Source organism: Phalacrocorax aristotelis, chromosome 1 (genome assembly GCF_949628215.1).
Source record: "Phalacrocorax aristotelis chromosome 1, bGulAri2.1, whole genome shotgun sequence".
Taxonomy (NCBI): Eukaryota; Metazoa; Chordata; class Aves; order Suliformes; family Phalacrocoracidae; genus Phalacrocorax; species Phalacrocorax aristotelis.
In genome coordinates this window covers 10,277,220-10,298,687 of record NC_134276.1, presented here as the reverse complement: position 1 = coordinate 10,298,687, position 21,468 = coordinate 10,277,220, and the positions used below count along the sequence as shown (strand labels likewise).

The following is a 21,468-nucleotide window of genomic DNA, read 5'->3' as shown; positions in this document are numbered from 1 at the left end:
TAGATGTTTAATTAGACGAAATCAATTTGTATTTACCTGCAGAAATGTAGACAGCTATAATTATTACATACAACTATTATAACACATCAAACAGGTTGGCACACTACAGAGGACATAATTTGGTCAGCTAACAGGAGCATTCGGGGTAACTTTCAGGGAATGGAGGGAACATGAAAAATCTTTTTCATGGTCAATTTTGACGTTACCATCTTCGTTTCTGTGCAAATGAGACAATGCTTTACTAACCAGACAAAAGTATTTCTTTAAAATTAAACCCAGATGTATCACGTTCAGGAAGTAAGCGTGCATCCTTGCCGAATTACAGTCTTCCTGTGTAACACGTACTTTCTGAGGTGCCTCGGACAACCCACGTTCTCAGCGCAGCCGCAGCCCCGCTGGGGGCCGCCGCCCGCCTCCTCCTGCCGCGGCGGACGGGCTTTGCCCGGAGACCCGCTGCCAGCCTTGCGGGGAGCGGCGAGACCACGGAGCGAGCCGGGTACAACCGCCCCGCTTCCCGCCAACGCCGCCATCACCGTCACCGCTCCGCGCCCCGCCTCGCTGCGCATGCGCCCCGCGGCGCCCTGCCTCCCGGCCCCTACCTCTCCTCCCTGCTCTTCCTCCGGGGGCCGGCGGCGCCTGCGCGGTGACAGCCACCCCCGCTCCCCTTCCCCCGAAGCTTCGTGAAGATTCCGGAAGGCTCCGGCCGGCTCTTTCCGCCGAGGGAGCCGCTCCGCCCCCGGCGCTGCCCGGCTTCCGGCCGCCTGCCGCCGCGCCGGGCTCCGCTCTCCCCACCACCTGGGGCCGGCAGCGCCGCCATGTCGCTGCTCTGCTACAACCGAGGCTGCGGCCAGCGCTTTGACCCCGAAACCAACACGGAGGGTGAGAGCAGCGGGGAAGGAAGAGCGGCGCGGGGTGCCTTTTCCCGTGTCCCGTCCCCCCACCTAGCTTTCGGTTTGGGGTTGTGAAGGGGGGCTGCGAGGTGTCTGCGGAAGGGTCTGAGGGGCGATCGGGGCGCCCGCCGCGCCCTGCCTCTTCCCCGGCTGCGGAGCCACTCTGGGGTGCGGAGCTGTCAGACGCACCGCCGGGCCGGTCGGCACGGAGGGGCAGGGAAGGCCCTGCCTGCCGGCTTGGGGGGGGGGTTGCGTGTGTCCCCCCCCGCCTGGCTGTTCCCGCACGGTGCCGTCCCCGGCTCGTCTCTCCCCGGGGGAGCCTTTGCTTCCTCGCTTCTTGCGGCGCTTTCCGCTGGAGGGGTGGACGGGGAGCGGCGGCACCGGGCTGGGCGGGGGCGCCTGCCCGGTGGAGCCGTCCCCGCGGTGTGGCGTGGGGAGCGGGCCGTGAGCCGGGCCCTGAGGCTCTTCTGCAGTAAGCGAACTGTTGGCAGCAGCGTGAGGGAAGAGAGGCAATAAGGAGCAGTTCTCTACGTTACTGTGATCTGTTCTAAAGGTAGAAGCCTGGGTGAGACCCCACCTGCAGTACTGCGTCCAGCTCTGGAGCCCTCGGCACAGACGGGACATAGACCTCTTGGAGCGGGTCCAGAGGAGGCCGCAGAAATGATCCGAGGACTGGAGCACCTCTGCTGTGAAGAAAGGCTGAGAGAGTTGGGGCTGTTCAGCCTGGAGAAGAGAAGGCTGTGGGGGGACCTGATTGTGGCCATTCAGTACTATAGGAAGGATGGGGCAACCTCTTTAGCAAGGCCTGTAGTGACAGGACAAGGGGTGATGGTTTTAAACTAAAGGAGGGTAGATTTAGACTGGATATAAGGAAGACATTTTTTACAATGAGGGTATTGAAGTGCTGGCCCAGGTTTCCCAGAGGTGGTCGATGCCCCATCCCTGGAAACGTTCCAGGTCAGGCTGTCTGGGGCTCTGAGCAACCTGACCTAGCTGAGGGTGTCCCTGCTCACTGCAGGGGGTTGGACTAGATGGCCTCTAAAGGTCCCTTCCAACCCAGATTCTGTGAGTCTAAGCTGGAGGCCTTGGGCAACAGACATTTTTCTTCTAGGGGCCTCTGTGGGTGTCGCATATATAGCAGTCATCAACTACTTCTTTTTTCTAATTATAGTATGTGGACTTGCAGAAGGTAATTAAATGTACGTTAAGATACTTGTATGTCTGCTTTGCTAAGTGCTGGGAGCTCTTGGCAATACTTCCCCTGTGCATACTGGGGATCCAGTACCTGGTGAAACGTCTTCAAAGCGCTCTCAGTTTAGGTTTCATAATTCCACTGAGGCTGCAAAAGAGTGATCTGGGTTTTTACTAGGCTTGCACTCAGCTGGTTTTTAATGTAACTGTGTTGGCTGAATTTCTAGAACGGCTTCTTTGCATTAGCTTAACTTTTAGTGACCCACAAGATTAGAAGTAATCTAACATGTTCTAGCATGTGCATGTTCTGTCATTGAGAACCATGGTATAAAGCATGTGAGTTTTTCTCAGCTAAGTATTTCCAAAGAGGGGCAGCATTTTCAGTAAGACTCACTAACATCAGTAACAGAAAGAGCAAACATAGTTGTGGAATGCTTCCATTTAGTGATCTCTTCCACCACCACCTCCCACTCCCCTTTACCCCAAAAGACAAAGTAGGGAGAGGTGTTTATTGAAAATTTTCACTGGGGCTTCATAACCTGTGTTTGTTACTAAAATAACAGTTTGTTACCATGTGTTCCTATGTTTGCGATTAAAGTTGGAGTAGAGCTGATCGGTTTGGCATGGCTCTGTGCTAATTGTGTGGTGCTTGGATTGGGGAAAACAACTTTTTGAGATGAAGTTTGGTTCGGCAAATGGCTGGAATGCTTACTGGAATTACTGTGTCCTAGACTAAGCAGTTCTAAAGGTAAACATAGTTATTCATGGACTACTTCAGAAAACAAAGTTTGACATTTTCAGCGGAAATAGAGTGATTGTAACTTTTGACATGCCTCAACTTCACTGAGGGCAATGGGATAATTACTACTTAGGCATCTAAATCCGTATTTAGCTGTGTATGTCTGTCAAGTTCAGATGTTTGTGTTTCAGAATTCCGTTTGGATTTATTTCTAAAATACTGGGGGGATTAAGCCTACTACATGTGTTAATCAAACATCAAAATATGTATCCCTTTAATAAGAAGTTTTGCATTGATATGGTCTAGTAGTTAAGCTTAAGGTCAATAGGAATAGGAAATTTTCTTAATTGACAGTGGGTAGAAAATAAGGCCTGCTGGCCTCAAAGCAGTATTGGATCTTTCAGGTTTTTTGTCTATATCCAGTATAGATGTTCCCATAGCAATGATTGATGTAAAAGGCTATTAATCTTCTCTTTAGAACCAAATGGCTAAAATAATACATACATATATTTTCTGTAGAAACTCTTAATTGTTTCCAAACTATGAACCAGTGGCAACTGGCTGACATGAAGGACTTGTATGCCTCTTAGGGAGGCAGAAAAAACAACCTGAGGGAAAGCATTAAAGGTACATCTACACAGTGGTGACTGAGCGCACAGTTGTTATTCTTCTGTGGCATGCCTGGCGAGGTACAAATTTTACATGTATTTTAGATATGCTAACTATGAGTTAATCAATGCTGTTGAAGACTTAATACAGCATATGACATAGAAGGTAGAGCTTAACTTCAGAAGCCTTACTAGGGTTTTAAGTTTTTTTGGTTGGTTGGGGGTTTTTGTTTTGTTTTGTTTTTTTTGTTTGTTTGTTTTTTAAAACTGTGAATGACCATAGGATGGTTTCTAACCCCTTTCAAGGCCAGGTCAAATTTTGCTGCTAAAACAGTGGTACAAGGTAGTACATGCATGCTTTGGTTTAGGTTTGAAGGCAGTGCTGCTCAGTGACAGTTGTAAAGGTGGTGCGCACAACACATTGAAAGTGTGTGTTGTATGCGTTTGTCTCGGTACTGCGGCATTTCATGGTGTAGGCTATAATTTCCATCTTTCTTAATGTGGTTGAATTTGGTCCACTGCCAGAACAGAAGCATGTACTTTTTTGTGCTTGTTTATACCCTTTTTCCTTAGATCAAACTTACTGATGTTGCACCTGCAGGATAAACGTGATCACAGACCTGTTGCAAGCTCACTTTATGTATTTCTGAAGTGGAGTGGCAAGAAATGGTAACCTAGATATTTTGAGTCTGTGTGCCCAATGTCAGCTTTCTTTAACCTCATCTGGTCCCCACAGTTCAAACTCTGTTCCTATAAAAGTGCAACCTCAGATTCTCTGTCTTCCCCATGGCTTTCTTTGTCTCAGGCTGAGCCTTTCTTTTCTCTGTGAACTATCTGTAAGTTCTTACTGTACCAAATTTGTCCTGTTTTCTGTTTTTTTTCCAACGCCGTGAGAAGTTGTTCAGTGGAATTAGCTTCCTGGCTTCAGCGACCACTTGAAGGCATCAACATCCCCAAGGTGCTGAATGAAGTTCATCAGGTTTCATGTCCTTCCATTGCTTTGGGGCTGTAAAGCACAGCTTGCAAAATATTGGAGTGTTTCCACAAAATAGCAAGTCAGTTTGCAAGTTGCATGTAGACAGATGTCTCATTTCGTCCTCAAGAATTCCACACTTTAAATACCTCTAAGTTTGGATGACCTGTACCATTTTCTACTTTGACTTTTAACAAAAAGGCTAATGAAGTGCTTTAGTGAATAAGCAAGGATATAGCAGGTAACGGCAGACAGCAAGGTGTGCATTGTGAGAGTGGGATTGGTTTGGGTATGGAATATATGAATATATTTTTCATATGAATATATGAAAAAAAGAACCCACCAAACAACCTGAAAATTTGTGGTACTTGCATCTCCAAAAATGATCTGAGGATGAGAGAAAATGCCTTGTTTTGAAAAACATTAAGTTTGTCCTGGTTACGGAAAGGTATTTAAAGCAGTGGAGTTGTGACTTGATTTTTTTGCAGTGAAAAATGTAGAATAGAAACCAAAGTGTGGAAGTTGAGCTCTGACAAGCCAGAAATAGACATGTTTCTGACTGCTCAGGTGACTACTGATGTGCGCTAAATTCCAGGTTTTCCCCACCTAGTCTGAGATGGAATATTTTTATGGATGTAAACTTTAATCAGATAAGAGTTGTTGGGCTCAGTGTGAGTGAAAATGAGGGACATTTTATTGTCCTCTGGTACGCAGAATGGTCAGACTGCTTAGTGGGTCAGCCCCACTGCCTCTTCTTGACATACAGCAGAACTCCCTGTCTCAGCAATTTCTGTTGTGGAACATGCATGGCCTTCATGAGATAGCAGCAGAGTGGGCTGTCATTTGCTCCATGATGTACTCCTGCAGAGAGGGCTTCAGAAAGCAAGTGAAAAGGATTGGATGTGGCCAGATGGTGGACAAACAGACACTTGTCTGTGTCTGACTTGTGAGCTGGAGGATAGCTGCCCCTGAGTTAATTGATAGTGAGGTGGTTTTGGTCTCTAAAAATGTTACACTGACTAATAGCACCTCTCTCATTTAAAGCCACATGCTTGTAAGGGATTAGAAATATTAATTTATGTCTCTGTTTCAGAAATAATCTTTGCTACAGACAGCTTTTTGTTGTTTTACTGTGAGGTTTACAGTCACAAAAGCATTAGCCTTTCATCTTGAAGCTGAAGGAATTGGTAGAAGTTCATGGGTATGTATCTAAGTCCAGCTGAAGGACTAACATCCCAAAATATGTGCCTTTTGAGTTAAGGTGTGAACTGTCATCTTAAAGCAACATGTCTGTCAGACTTTATTAGTGCCTTAGACTTAGGCCCTGAATATAAAACTAAAGAAAATTACAATAAGCAAGATTTCTTAAAAATACATATTTATAAAACATGAAAACTCAAAGTTATTTGTCTTTAAGCCCATTTAATATCTGTAGGTAGGTGATTAATAAAGTTATTTATCACTTTTCTGTTTTGCCTTATGTGCACTGTGATGTTTTTCACTCTTCTGTTTTACAGAGGCTTATTATAAAAATTTTTAGTCTTTGTGTCACTTTTAATTTTAGCTGTTTCTAAGAACATTTTTGCTTTAAAGGCCAAAATTTTGCTTTAAAGGCCAAAAGATATCTCGTGCTTTCCATTTCTTTTAGAATTAGGTCATTAATATATTATCCATGCAGTATATGTCGAAGAGAAGTTATGTAATGAGCAATTATTAAACTTGAAAAAATAAATCTGTTACGTAAAAAAGGAACTGTTGCTACATAGAAAGCTGTAGTCTCGATAAATGTGTGAATATAAACAGTTCGGTTAATGGAAGTCATGTTTCAGTGTAGTGTTTGTATAGAACCTACTAATAGTATTGACATGTCTAAATTGTGTATGTGGAGGATTGGCCTTTGGGTTCAAGTCCTTAAGAGACCTAGGATACCACAAACAGTGAAAAATGAGAACAAGCTAATTATCGTGGATAAAATAATGAACTCGGGATCTGTGTTAAGAGAATTTTTTAACAGAGTGCTTCCAGATAGAAGGCCTTGACCAGGTGCAGATAGGTGCATTTGATGATGTGAACCAGTCCTTCATGTCTGTCAGGTCGCCATAGGGCCAACTTTTTTACTTCTGCAGAACTACCATTAAGGACAAATTATTGATGAAGGCAAGGAGTGGTCCATAGAAAATCTACTGGCTCTGTATGGAGTAGCAGTTTGTCTTAGGTGCCTGCTTTCTGGCTTGTGTTGTATAATACAGGAGAAAAAATCAGGATTATTTAGGCTTAATATATGCACTCAGAAATCTTGTTCTGTGGAGTCTGTATTTTCCTTCATACTTATGTGCGCCTGGGGAAGTGGGACAGATCATGGCATATATTAATTGCCAGTGTGAAACTTTTGCTGGGTTTGTGATCCGATGAATAAGGATTTTTGGTATGCCTGAATACTAATAGCCATTTTCTTCTAGATTCGTGCACGTACCATCCAGGTGTGCCAGTCTTTCATGATGCTCTCAAGGTAAGTATGCAACTAGCTTTTTAAGTCTTATCTTTTTTTTTCCTGTATATGTAAAACAGTATGCTTGTTTTCTTTTTTAATTCTAGATCTTTCAGTTGTAGAAGCAGATGTCCAGCCTGTCATATTTGAGCAACCCCATAAACTTAGAAAAGCACACTTACTAAAACCTGAAGAAGAAATTAAATACTGTACTCATACGGTCTAAATGCCATGCAAGTCTGTATAACGCGTTTCCTATCAATTCACTTTAGGTGTCTCAATGATTTAATTAGGTCCCCTGAATAGGTCTTCGGAGGCATTGAGACGTGTCATACTCTTTCTGTTAATTAACCTGCTTGGAGTTCAGAACAGCTGCTTGTGGTCTTACGTGGCTAGTGAACTAACACATATGTGACATTTGCCTACTAAAAAAAATAATTGTGTTCTGTTAATCTGACAAATGATTATGTTGATTAAGTTGGGACTGGCCACCCATGCATCTGCAGCTGTGCAGGATTCCTGGGCTACAGCTTCACCACAGTGAATTAAGTGTACTTGTGACTGGTCTCCAGTGCTTGGGCCAACTGCATAGCCCGTATTCATTATATTAAACTGTTTTCCTACATCCGGAGATACTGGATGCATCCAGAGTGCCTACAGGGACATAATTATCTGAGACATAACTGCCAAAACAGTACTGGAGATCGTTCTAACAATTTAATTTAATAGTGTATGGCCAGAAATCTGGTGTCCAGAAATGGAGCCTGGCACTGTTTACTATATGAATACAGATGTAGCCTAAGTGACCTTTCTTAGGACACCAAACTGCTATTTAACTGAGCTTTGGGGGAAGCATTTTTTTCTTGGTATTTAGGAACTGCTTCTACTGGCAGTGCATCTCATCCCTGTCCCATAATGTGGTGTCTTTTGGGCTCATGGAAGCTTGTGTGTATGTGCTGGGGAGTGTGTTTTCTGTGAGCTGTTGCTCATATTGCAGTACATGACTCTGGAATCGAATCGGCCACAATGTGCCGCTCACAAATTAGGACGGACGCTGCTAGGTCAAATACGATACAGCTACTTAGGCTATGGCAGTTCATTTTGTACAAAATTATAGTTGCACTCATAACAGTACCTAAAACTTCTACCTAATTATAAAGGCAGAAAGTATACAGTTACCTCAAAAGATTGTGTTTGCTCCTTCTTTCACTGTCGTGGTTTAGCCGGCAGCTCAGCCCCACACAGCCGCTCGCTCACTCCCCCACCGGTAGATGGGGGAGAGAATCAGAAGGGTAACGCTCATGGGTTGGGATAGAACAGTTTAATAATTAAAATTAAAAGAAACAACAATAGAAATGCAATGTAAAGGAGAACGAGAGGCGCAAAGCCCTGGGGGAGGGGGGAAGGGAGGGGAGGGGGGGAACGAACTGCCGAAACAAACCGCACGCGCCGCAGCCGCCCACCGCCCCGACGCCGCTCCCGAGCCGCAACCTGCCCCCCCCTTAATGTACTGGTCACGGTGTCACATGGTATGGAATGAACCTGGCATTGGCCAGTCGGGGTCAGCCGCCCCCACCATGGCCCTGCCCCTCCCAGCCCCCCCCGCCACGCGGCAGAGCGCGGGAAGCTGGAAAGGGAGCCGACCCCCACAGTGAGGAGAATTAACCCCTTCTCAGCCAAAACCAGCACATTCTCCACCCCTTATTCCATACCATTTACACCATGCCCAGGTCCCATATGATGCAATACAACCGTACCAACCACCACCCCTCCCCTTCCCATCCTTTAACATAATACACAGACATCATTCCCTTAGTTCATGGACCTTCCCTGTAAAATGTCCATTAAAATGTCCATTGAGTTCACCCAGTCCATGACTCTGGGCTCCATCTGTTGTATCAGTCTTTCTGGGTGGGAGAGATGGTGTGTGGCGTTGGGTTGCTGCATACCGAGTCAGTCGTCATTCCATCACTGCTGCACTTTGCTTGTTTCACAGTTTATCTTCCATGGGTTGGGAGGCTCGTACTCTGATATCATTGATACAACACGGAGGTGACACACAATATTATATAGCAGTTCACATTGTGCCATTCAGTTCATTGGCTGTTTTCACGCAAAATCAAATCCCCTCGAGGCACACATCGAGTTTCTCCATCCTCCCGCATCACCCACCAAGTGCACCCAGGTCCTCCAGCAAAAGCAATCCCACGAATGGGTTTGCCTTTGCCGGAGGCAGGAAGAACCCAGACTGTTTTGCCCAGCATACTTTTTGCGTGCACTACAGGGACTCTATCCCCTTCCACAGTATGTAGGATTTCTGACTGGGCAGGGCCAGCTCGGTTGGCAGATCCCCTCGTGTTGACTAACCACGTGGCTTTTGCTAAATGTGCATCCCAGTCCTTGAATGTCCCACCCGCCATTGCTCTCAGCGTAGTTTTTAACAGTCCATTGTACCGTTCAATTTTCCCAGAGGCTGGTGCGTGATAGGGGATGTGATACACCCACTCAATGCCGTGCTCTTTGGCCCAGGTGTCTGTGAGGCTATTTCGGAAATGGGTCCCATTGTCTGACTCAATTCTCTCTGGGGTGCCATGTCACCACAGGACTTGTTTCTCAAGACCCAGGATAGTGTTCCGGGCAGTGGCGTGGGGGACAGGATATGTTTCCAGCCAGCCAGTTGTTGTTTCTACCATTGTAAGCACATGGCGCTTGCCTTGACGGGTTTGTGGGAGTGTGATATAGTCAATTTGCCAGGCCTCCCCATATTTATATTTCAGCCATCGTCCCCCATACCACAGAGGCTTTACCCGCTTCGCTTGCTTGATTGCAGCACATGTTTCACACTCATGGATAGCCTGTGCCATAGCATCCATGGTCAAGTCCACCCCTCGATCACGAGCCCACCTGTGTGTCGCATCTCTCCCTTGATGGCCTGAGGTGTCATGGGCCCACCGAGGTAGAAATAGTTCACCCTTATGTTGCCAGTCCAGATCCACCTGAGCCATTTCACTCTTAGCAGCCTGATCTACCTGCTGGTTGTTCCGATGTTCTTCAGTGGCCCAACTCTTGGGGACGTGAGCATCCACATGACGTACCTTTACAACCAGGTTCTCTACCCGGGCAGCAATATCTTCCCACAATGTGATGGCCCAGATGGGTTTGCCTCTGCGCTGCCAGTTGCTTTGCTTCCATTGCTGCAGCCAGCCCCACAGGGCATTTGCCACCATCCAGGAGTCAGTATAGAGGTAGAGCACTGGCCACTTTTCCCGTTCAGCGATATCTAAGGCCAGCTGGATGGCCTTTACCTCTGCAAACTGGCTTGATTCACCTTCTCCTTCAGCAGTTTCTGCTACTTGTCGTGTAGGACTCCATACAGCAGCCTTCCATCTCTGATGCTTTCCCACAAGGCGACAGGACCCATCAGTGAACAGGGCATACTGCTTTTCATCTTCTGACAGTTTGTTGTACAGTGGGGCTTCTTCAGCACGTGTCACCTCCTCCTCTGGTGATAATCCAAAATCTTTGCCTTCTGGCCAGTCCATAATCACTTCCAAGATTCCTGGGCGACTGGGGTTTCCTACCCGAGCCCGCTGGGTGATTGGTGCAACCCATTTACTCCACGTAGCATCAGTTGCATGGTGTGTAGAGGGGATGTTTCCTTTGAACATCCAACCCAGCACTGGCAGTCGGGGTGCCGGGAGCAACTGTGCTTCAGTACCAACCACTTCTGAAGCAGCTCGAACCCCTTCATATGCTGCCAATATCTCTTTTTCAGTTGGAGTATAGCGGGCTTCGGACCCTCTGTATCCCCGACTCCAAAACCCTAGGGGTCGACCCCGGGTCTCCCCTGGTGCTTTCTGCCAGAGGCTCCAGGTAGGGCCGTTCTCCCCGGCTGCAGTGTAGAGCACATTCTGGCCCGGACTGGCCCAAGAGCTACTGCATGGACTATTTCTCGTTTAATCTGTTCAAAGGCTTGTCGTTGCTCAGGGCCCCATTTGAGGTCATTCTTTTTCCGGGCCACTTGATAGAGAGGGCTTACGATCAGACTGTAATTTGGAATATGCATTCTCCAAAAACCCACAACGCCCAAGAAAGCTTGTGTTTCCTTTTTGCTAGTTGGTGGAGACATGGCTGCTATTTTGTTGCTCACATCCGTTGGGATCTGACGACGTCCATCTTGCCATTTGCTTCCTACGAACTGGATATCTTGTGCGGGTCCCTTCACCTTACTTTGTTTTATGGCAAAACCAGCTTTCAGAAGGATTTGGACTATTTTCTCACCTTTCTTAAAAACTTCTTCCGCTGTGTTGCCCCACACAATGATGTCATCAATGTATTGAAGGTGTTCTAGAGCTTCTCCCTGTTCCAGTACAGTCTGAATCAGTCCATGGCAAATGGTAGGACTGTGTTTCCACCCCTGGGGCAGTCGATTCCAGGTGTACTGGACCCACCTCCATGTGAAAGCAAACTGTGGCCTGCACTCTGCTGCCAGAGGGATTGAGAAGAATGCATTAGCGATATCAGTTGTGGCATACCACTTGGCCGCCTTTGACTCCAGTTCGTATTGAAGTTCTAGCATGTCTGGCACAGTAGCACTCAACGGTGGAGTGACTTCATTCAGGCCACTCTCCATTAGACTTCCGGACTGGCCATATGGGACTGTTAAAGGGTGAGCAGGTCTTACTGATGACTCCTTGGCTCCTCAGTTGGTGAATGAGTTTATGGATGGGGATCAGAGAGTCTCTGTTGGTGCGATATTGCCACCGGGGCACTGTTGTGGTGGCGATTGGCACCTGTTGTTCTTTGACCTTCAGCAACCCCACCACAGAAGGGTCCTTTGAGAGACCGGGCAAGGTAGACAGCTGTTCAGTTTCCTCCGTCTCCAAGGCAGCTACACCAAAAGCCCACTTGTAACCTTTTGGGTCCTTGAAATACCCTCTCCTGAGGTAGTCTATGCCAAGGATGCACGGAGCCTCTGGGCCAGTCACAATGGGGTGCTTCTGCCACTCATTGCCAGTTAGGCTCACTTCGGCCTCCAATGCAGTTAGCTCTTGAGATCCCCCTGTCACTCCAGCAATGCTGATGGGTTCTGCCCCTATATAGTTTGATGGCATTAAGGTGCACTGTGCGCCGGTGTCCACTAAAGCTTTATACTCCTCCTGTGGGTCGGACGTGCCAGGCCATCGGATCCACACAGTCCAGTAAGCCCGGTTATCCCTTTCCTCCACCTGGCTGGAGGCAGGGCCCCTCTAGTCCTGATCATGGCAGTCACAACTCACTTTCTCTAAATGTGAATCAAGGGTCTCCCTATTAATCTCAGAAATAAAATCAGCACTTCTACTCCTCTGTCTGGGGACTTGCTCGCTGGAAACTGGAGCAGCAGCTTTCCTGGAAGAGCCTGCCTGAGTGACTGTTCTTCCTTGCAGTTCATGTACTCGTGCCTGTAGGGTCGAAGTAGGCTTGCCATCCCACCTCATCATGTCCTCTCCGTGGTCACGCAGGTAGAACCATAGGGTGGCCCGTGGTGTGTATCCCCTTCTTTGAGCCAAAGGACGCTTATTCCTAACAGCTGAGACACTGCTCTGTCGAGGTGGGGAGTAGGACAGATCTTCTTTGAGTTGCTGGACCTCTTGGGATAGTGTCTCCACAGCAGAGACGAGCGAGGAACAGAGATTTGTGTCGTAATCCCGGAATCTATCAATCACCTCCGCCACCGTTGGTGGCTCGTCACCTCTCCAGGGCATCACTGCCAATGAGTTTGCATGCGAAGATGGTGCGCTCCGTACAAACTTCCGCCACATGGGTCGTGTGTACTCGTCTTCATCTGGATCTTCGGATGACCATTGATCGTCCAGGTCACCGTAAATCACCTCAAACACAGCTAATTCCCTTAGATACTGGATGCCTTTCTCCATAGTTGTCCATTTTCCTGGGCGATATGTAACATCTTCTTTAAAGGGGTACCTTTCCTTCACTCCAGACAGGAGTCGCCTCCAGAGGCTGAGGGCTTGTGGTTTTTTCCCAGTTGCTTTGTCAACGCCCCCTTCCCCAGAAAGGGATCCCAGTTGTTTGGTTTCTTTTCCCTCTAATTCCAGGCTACTGTCCCCATTATCCCAGCATCGGAGCAGCCAGGTGACAATGTGCTCACCTGAACGACGACGGCTATAATCTTTTCGCATATCTCGCGACTCGCTCAAGGACAGGGATCGGGTGGTCTCTATTTCATTTATTACTTCTCCCTCCTCTCCCCGTGACAGCCCTGCTTTTTCATCATCCCATTCTAAATGAGTTGACATCGCTTCCAATATTTCGTCTTGTGTATGGGGGCAACTGATACTGGTACGGGTTTATTTTCTGAGCCAGCTCCAGTACTTGTTGTGGGGGTTTGAGTGGCTGCAGTGCCAGTCACTTTGCATTTCAATCCAGAGACCTTCTCTTGCCCCTGGGGGCACTGAATACTATTGAGCAGGGCTCGGTATGCATGGGCCAGACCCCAGCATGTTGCAGTTATCTGTGTCTCTCTGGAGTTCCCAGCGTAACAACATACTTTCTCCAAATATTCTACTAGTTTTTCAGGATTCTGCATATGTTCAGGGGTGAAGCCCCAAAACACTGGGGGTGCCCACTGCCCTAGGTATTTGCCCATGCTATCCCACATGCTCTGCCACTCGTAACTGTCAAGCCTCGGGGCAGATTTCTGGGTGATATTCTTAAGTTGCTTAGTCAAAACCAAAGCAACATGCCCAAAAACTAACAATAAGTGCACCTTAACCACTCAAGGATGTTCAAGATACAAAAACGTTGTTGTAACAAAGGCACAGACATCATAGAACAAAGTTGCAAAGGTACTATTCTGTATTTCCTCCATATAAAATCTCTCAGAGGAGGAGGTATAATTGCTAATCGCCTCAACAAGGTGGTATCCGAAGTACAGTAACGGTTTCAGCAAAAACCCCAAATACCAGATAAAGCTGAAAATGAGTGTTTGTATAAGAAATCTCGTAGGCAAAATGTTACTAATCACAGCAGAACACAGAAGACTAAACAAACCAACACCGATTTTTAACACCAACTGCAAAAAGGACAACATGGTGCTGTGACCAGCAGCTGTTGTTATCTCCAACCCTCGAGCCCCACGTTGGGCGCCAAAAAGACTGTTGTGGTTTAGCGGCAGCTCAGCCCCACACAGCCGCTCGCTCACTCCCCCACCGGTAGATGGGGGAGAGAATCAGAAGGGTAACGCTCGTGGGTTGGGATAGAACAGTTTAATAATGAAAATTAAAAGAAACAACAACAGAAATGCAATGTGAAGGAGAACAACGAGAGGCGCAAAGCCCCGGGGGAGAGAGGGGAGAAGGGGAGCGAACCTTAACCTACCCCCCTTAATGTACTGGTCACGGTGTCACATGGTACGGAATGAACCTGCCATTGGCCAGTCGGGGTCAGCCGCCCCCACCATGGCCCTGCCCCTCCCAGCGGGAAGCTGGAAAGGTAGCCGACACCCCACAGTGAGGAGAATTAACCCCATCTCAGCCAAACCAGCACATTCTGTTATACATGGACAGTTTTAAAAGAAGTACTTCTTTCCTTCCTCTTCATATCCTATCCCTTGACCTAATTAAAAATTTATCATAATTTTGCATGGGCAGTTTTCTTCCTGCTATAAATTCTAGATAATTGAAGTGGGCAGGGTAGACCTTTTGTCTCTTTGACTGTGGAAATAGTTAATATTTTGAGGATATTTTTGAACGACCTACCTAAAACCCATTTTCTGACACAGCTTAAGCTCTCAAAGCACTGGTGCATTTATTAGTCAAACTGTTGCCTTTAATAAAGGTTCGTTGAGTTCTAAGATACATTATTCACAGTGGCAAGATAATTTTCTCTAAAATCAGATTTCTGGTTTATATAATATAAAGTGGTCATGATTGATGTAGTTGGATAGATGGCTATGCAAGGCAGAGCTCCCCCTGTGTAGTGGGAAATAAGCAGTTGAAAGACTTGACTAGTGCTCAACAAAAGAAAAAAACCTCATCATTTTAGGAAAGGGGCCTGTACATTATGCCACAGGTGAGCCTAGTCTCATGTATAGTATTTGTTTGTCTTGTTTACATGTTACTTTGTGAGATAAAGTAACATTACTGTTTTCTGTTGTACTGAGTTGGCATCTAACTTGTCATGGGAATATTGCCTCACGTTTACCGAACTATCTGATTAATGCAGCCTGAGTAAACTAGAAGTGGCAGCTGTAACAGGTTTCTCTAGCTTTTAAAAATCCACATGATGACAATATTGTCCAAAGAAAGGAAGAAAATAATCTCTAACCATGATGTGCCGCATCTTGTAAAAGAATATAATTAGTCTTTTGCTTTTTATAAGCTGTTGCCAAGTAAGGTAGTCACACTTGTTTTGTTTTTATTCCAAAATGTTTATAGGGGTGGTCATGTTGTAAGAGAAGAACAACAGACTTTTCTGACTTCTTAAGCATTGTGGTACGTACTCACGATCTTATACTTGTCAAATGACAGTGATAAATATTAAACTGTACATGTGCTTACATGTTTAAAATTTGCGTACTTTTGTTAAAACTATCTTAATCTTGCATGCACTATTTTTCTTGATATAATATAGAAGTCAAGTCTCATTTTCAAACTTTAACGGTTAGAATTAGTTCTATCAAAACATTTAGATGCTTGTTAAGGATGAAGGAATGACAGGTTTTTTTTTGTTACTTTGCTTGGTTACGGAAAGCGTGGATTTTTCGTTAATGTACATTCAAATGAAGATATTTTCCACTTCAGTTGTAGGATTTCCTTTGCAGCCAATGTTTTAGAGTGGGTTTTAATGAGAAGGTGGGGCTGGAGAAATAAATCAAGAAAACTTGTTGCAATTTTTGATAATTTTTAATTGTGCACACAAACTACACTACATATACATAAACGTATGCTTTCCATAACAGGGCTGTACAAAGGGTTTCCATAACAGTGAGAAACCTCCTGAGCCTGTTAAACCAGAAGTCAAAACTACCTCTGAACGAAAGGAGCTAGCTGAACTGAAACCCAGATTTCAAGAACACATAATTCAGGCACCAAAACCGTTGGAAACAATTAAAAGGCCAAGGTACAGTATATGAAACTTAAGTTTTTCCCGACTTGCGGCCAGTTGGCCAAGTTAAAGCTCATTTGGTTTTTCAGTGTTACACATCTCGTATGGTGTAAAGATTCCCAGATTAATTTTAAAAAAGCATTTGGTAGCAGTGATGATGTTATCTTAAGCTTGAAAATGAGATAAAAGAATTCCGGTTAGGTGAAGGTAGTACTGGATCTCTCAGTGTTTAGCTTCACAGGAGGCAAAAACCTGCATTCTAAAGCCTTGTAGTGTAGCGTGCCACTAGCAGTTGTGTTTAGTGTTTTAAGCAGTCATAAAAAATAATTTTAGGGTGCTTGTATTTAGATTCCTTAATCTCTCTGATTTATTTTTATTGTAGTAGAGTATTTAGGTTTTCCTATTGAAGTCCAAGACTGCCTTCTGAATTTCTAGTCTGCTTTTCCATAAACAGTAAGACTTGGCATTTACAAATCTAGTTTGTTTGTTTTTATAAGGGGCGTTGAAAAGGAAGAGCCTTATAGCAAGATTAAAAGTTACTACTTTGTTGTCTTTGGTAAATTATTTTTCATGAAGCTGACATGAATACATGGACTTTTTTTTAGCCCAGATGAGCCAATGACAAATTTGCAGCTGAAAGTGTCAGCTTCCTTAAAGCAAGCACTAGATAAACTGAAACTGTCATCAGAAAACGAAGAGAAAAAAGGTAAGGGTATGGGGAGGTTAAGTAGGTGTATGACACTAATTGTCACACAAATAAATGAAATGTTGGGGGGGGTTGTTGTTGTTTCTGAAGTAATTATTTAATGTAATTATGTTCTTGTTCTTAATAATATGGGAAGTATCTTCCAGTCTAGGGAATGATAATCAGAGTTTAAATGTGAACAGTGTGGAGACTTGGCTGTTAGGAGCATTATGTTCCCTTTAAAATTATTTGAACTACGTAATTGTGAGATTTCCTGGTTAGAATGGATGTGATGGGAATGTCAGTTTCTGAATATATGACCAAAAGAGTTTCCCAAGCGATGAACTCTACTCCTGTGTTACTGCAAACATGATGTCATATGAAGCCTTTCACAAACTGATGAAATTTCTCTGAACTCTAGTTGTTTCTCCCTTGTCTGTTTTTCCTCTTGTTTTCTGTCCACAGTTTATTTGGAAATTGGTTCCAGAACTACACTGCTCCTTAAGAAACATGTTCTAATTTCAACCTACATTTGTGGCTATTTTATGATCTTTTGTTCTTGTGCCAAAACGGTTGTTTAGCTATTCTTTCAGCTTGGGATCCAAATTTTTCCTTGTCTGTATCTACAGACGGGAGTTGGAGCCTTTTACATTCTTAGTTTTACAAAACCAAACAAGATGACTGATTGTTCTCTTCCCCTATGATTGTAATAAACCTCTTCATCAAATTTTTTTTTTTTTCCCCTGCTTAAAACTGTGTAGAGATGTAGAATCTAGAATCTGGTGCATAGGTGATACAGCTTTTGGAATGTTTGCATAGTTTCTGTTTCTTTGTACCTTTCTGGCAGCCTTAAGTGCCAGACAGAAAATAAACAGCTTGAGAGGCTTTTTTTCCCTAATCTACTCCTTAGCTCATTTTAATTCTGATTAAAAGCAAAATATTTAGTATGTTGTACAATTCAGTTGCTATTTTCTATACTATGATTCTGTTTACAGAGGAAGACAGTGATGAAATCAAGATTGGGACGGCGTGTAAAAATGCGGGCTGTTCGAAAGTAAGCAGTTCAGTTCCACTCTTAAACCCAGCTGCTAAACTATTAACTGCGCAGTTTTGTTTTCCTTTCTTGGGTGCTTTTTTTTTCCTGTGTGCTACGAATTGATTTGGAAATGGCACAAAGTCCATCAGGCCGAATGAATGCACATTTGATAACACACTCTAGTATGGACAAATGTGGGCTGTTTTGTACTGTGGATGCCGTAAGTCTAAGATTACTTCTAATTTAAGCCTGTCCTGAACTCATAATTAGTAAACTTGCCAAACCCATGATACTGATGTGTGGCTTCCTGATAACACTTGAATTGCTCTTGATACTCTGGGTATAGGTCAGAAGCACCTGCAGATCATATCAATTAATGTTTCCTGCCAGAGGAATCCACAAAGAAAATGTTTTAACCCTTCTAGCACCAAAATTAGTCTTTATATTACATGGTCATTTAAAGTGAATTTTTTCATTTGTGTACAACACAAATGTAAAACGTTTTTTACATTTGTATACTTGCATTGTACAGAATTTAAATAGGTATTTCACTGGACATCTGACAGATTTTGCATTTTCCACTGAAACTGGTGGGAAAAGAATTTATAGCAGTCTCTTGTGTTAGAAAGAACTGATGATATTCAGTGGCAGAGTTGTGTATTGTTTAACTTGCTTCCTTTTGAGAATGCATGGGTTTTATGAATGACAAATGTAATTTATTTTCTAGTTAAGTACTTGTTTTAATAGAATCATAGAATCATTAAGGTTAGAAAAGACCTCTAGGATCATCAAATCCAACCATCAACCCAATACCCCAAGGTCTCCTAAACCATGCCCTGAAGTACCACATCTACATGTTTTTTGAACACCCCCAGGGATGGAGACTCCCCCACCTCCCTGGGCAGCCTCTTCCAATGCCTGATGATACTTTCAGTGAAGAAATTTTTCCTAATATCCAGTCTAAACCTCCCCTGATGCAGCTTGAGGCCATTTCCTCTTGTCCTATCACTAGTAACTTGGGAGGAGAGACCAACACCCACCTCACTACAGCCTCCGTTCAGGTAGTTGTAGAGAGCGATATGGTCTCTCCTCAGCCTCCTCTTCTCCAGGCTAAACAACCCCAGTTCCCTCATCTGCCCCTCATAAGACTTGTTCTCCAGACCCTTCACCACCTTCACTGCCCTTCTCTGGACACGCTCCAGCACCTCAATGTCCCTCTTTTACTGAGGGGTCCAAACCTGAAGACAATATTTAAGGAGTGGCCTCTGAACATTCAGAGTATTTTTAAAGATGGATATGTCTGAGGATGTAAAGCAACCTTTATTAACACAGATGATGTCACCCTTGATGTACTCTGTTGAACTAATAGGAAGTATAGCTTGTCAGGAGGAGTGCCGGGGAACGTTTTGTGAATGAAGGTGGAATGGTTATTTTGAAAAGCTAGGGCAAGCCATTAAATTTAGAATATGTATTCAAAAGCTTTGTAGTACTTTGTTCAGTGTTTCTCCTGTGGGTTCTGGTTTGTTTTGTTCTGTTTTTTTCTTTTCTGGTCCACATCCTGTAACAGTAACACACTTTAAACGCTTTGTTTTACTAGACGTACCAAGGACCACAAAGCACTGAAGAAGTATGTATATACCATTCTGGTGTACCTATATTCCATGAAGGGTTAGTATTCAGTTAACTTCAACTTTTTTAATTAGTCATTATGTGTTCCTGCTTTCTTTGTCGATGTTGCCTTGTCTTCATTCTGTATTTCTTCTTCAGTCAAAAATGGCAATGCTTGGAGAGGATATACTAAATTAACAGTAATATTGCATAAAGGAAAAATCTTAAGTACTCGTAGTAAATAGTGTCCTAAATATTGTTTGTTTATTGCTTTACAAACTTTCAAGGATGAAGTATTGGAGCTGTTGTAAAAGAAAAACATCTGACTTCAATACATTTTTAGCTCAAGAAGGCTGCACAACAGGAACACACGTATGGACTAAAAAGGATGCGGTAAGTAGCATTAATGTTGCATTCTGTAGCTGGCCATTCTGAATTTTGAATGCTCAAATGTAGTTAGTAGCTTGACTGAGTCATTACTGTAGTCGAGCTGTTACAGATCACTACCTCTGAAATAACATGGAGGACATTATGCACAGCATGACAACAGAGAAATGGAGTTTGAAGTAATCTGTGGTAGGAGCACGCTTGCAATAGAGTACAACCTTTCTTTTTAGTGATACATAGAGTATTACTGTTTTATAGTAAAAGTGGTTTGGCAAAATCAGAAGAAAAAAATGGCAGTCTCTTCTTCTTGGTTAGTTTAGAAAGTCTGTCATATTCCTTTAAAATAAGATTATTAGAAGTCTTTCCTCCCCCAAAGACCACGAAGAGAGCAGCCTACATGTTCTGTAATAAAATAACTGTATTTCCAGTTTCATTCAGAGTGGCCGAGTTGTGTATGTAGGAATGGCAGAGCAGATGAGGTCGGTGAGACTCGATGAGTGGGGATGGAAAGGTCTCTTTCTGTCCAGCTTGGATTCTGTGTTTTGGTTTCGGTACAAGTGTAACAGATACAGAGAGCGCGTCTGTTTAGTTTGTAGGTTTCCTTGCAATGTTGGGAACAAACTGCAAAATTAGAAGGTGAAAAATATTTCCATTCAAGGTTTAAAAAGGTTCTTAGGGAATATTACAGAACGTAATAGTGGACTGAACACTCACTTCAAAAACATTAGCTGCGCGCCTGTTGATTCAGGTGAACACAATACTTGTTTGGAATATATTGCCTATTGCTGAGGCAAAATGGGTTTGATACTGCCAACATCAGTAATATTTTGCTGGAAAAGCAACAGTGAGCCGTTCACGATCTGGAAGGTTCCTGAAGAGCATCGAGGATAACTTTTTGATGCGGGTGGTGGAGGAGTCAACGGGGCAAGATGTGCTGCTCAACCTTATCCTAACAAACAAGGAGGGGTTGGTTGAGGATGTGAGAGCTGGGGGTAGTCTTAGCTGCAGTGACCATGAGACAGTCGAGTTTAGGATACTGCGAGGTAGAAGCAGGGCTGTGAGTCAGGTTACAACCTTGGACTTCAAGAGGGCCAGCTTGGCCTCTTCAGAGACCTGCTAGGAGGAATCCCAAGGGCTAGGGCTGTGGAAGGCAGTGGGGTCCAAGAGAGCTGGGCAGTATTCAAGACCACTTCCTCCAAGCTTAAAATCAGTGCATCCCCAGGAGAAAGAATTCAGGCAGAGGAGCCAGGAGAACCTCATGGATGAGCAAAGAGCTTCTAGAGAAACTCAAATGGAAGAGGGAGGTTCACAGTATGTGGAAAAAGGGACTGGCCACTTGGGAGGAATATAGGAATGTTGTCAGGGTGTGCAGAGACGTGACAAGGAAGGCGAAGGCCCACTTGGAATTCAGTCTGGCAAGGGATGTCAAAGGTAACAAGAAGGGCTTCTTTAAACACATGAGCAGTACAAGGAAGACTGGGGATACAGTGGGCCCACTGCTGAACAAGGAAGGGGCCCTGGTGACACAGGACACAGAGAAGGTGGAGCTACTGAATGCCTTCTTTGCCTCGGTCTTTACTGCTATGGCTGGCCCTCAGGCATCTCAGCCCCCAGAGGAGAGAGGACAAATTGGGACAAAGGAGGAATCACCATCAGTTGAGAAGGATTGGTTCAGAGACCACCTATACAAACTGGATCCTCACAAATCCTATGGGATACACCCACGAGTGCTGAGGGAGCTGGCGGATGTTCTTGCTA

The 21,468-nt window shown here is 44.6% G+C and overlaps 1 protein-coding gene across 1 annotated transcript in view; it reads left to right on the top strand.

The window, feature by feature from the left end:
* The first annotated feature begins 599 nt into the window (after positions 1 to 599).
* The window catches only part of CHORDC1 (cysteine and histidine rich domain containing 1), a 28,437-nt gene continuing 7,568 nt past the window's right edge, over positions 600 to 21,468 (top strand). The window contains exons 1-8 of the mRNA XM_075081091.1: positions 600 to 879; positions 6,861 to 6,910; positions 15,325 to 15,381; positions 15,849 to 16,009; positions 16,600 to 16,700; positions 17,675 to 17,733; positions 19,313 to 19,383; positions 19,611 to 19,716. Coding sequence (XP_074937192.1) covers positions 816 to 879; positions 6,861 to 6,910; positions 15,325 to 15,381; positions 15,849 to 16,009; positions 16,600 to 16,700; positions 17,675 to 17,733; positions 19,313 to 19,383; positions 19,611 to 19,716 — 669 coding nt within the window. The 5' untranslated portion in view covers positions 600 to 815. The remainder of the gene's footprint in view (positions 880 to 6,860; positions 6,911 to 15,324; positions 15,382 to 15,848; positions 16,010 to 16,599; positions 16,701 to 17,674; positions 17,734 to 19,312; positions 19,384 to 19,610; positions 19,717 to 21,468) is intronic.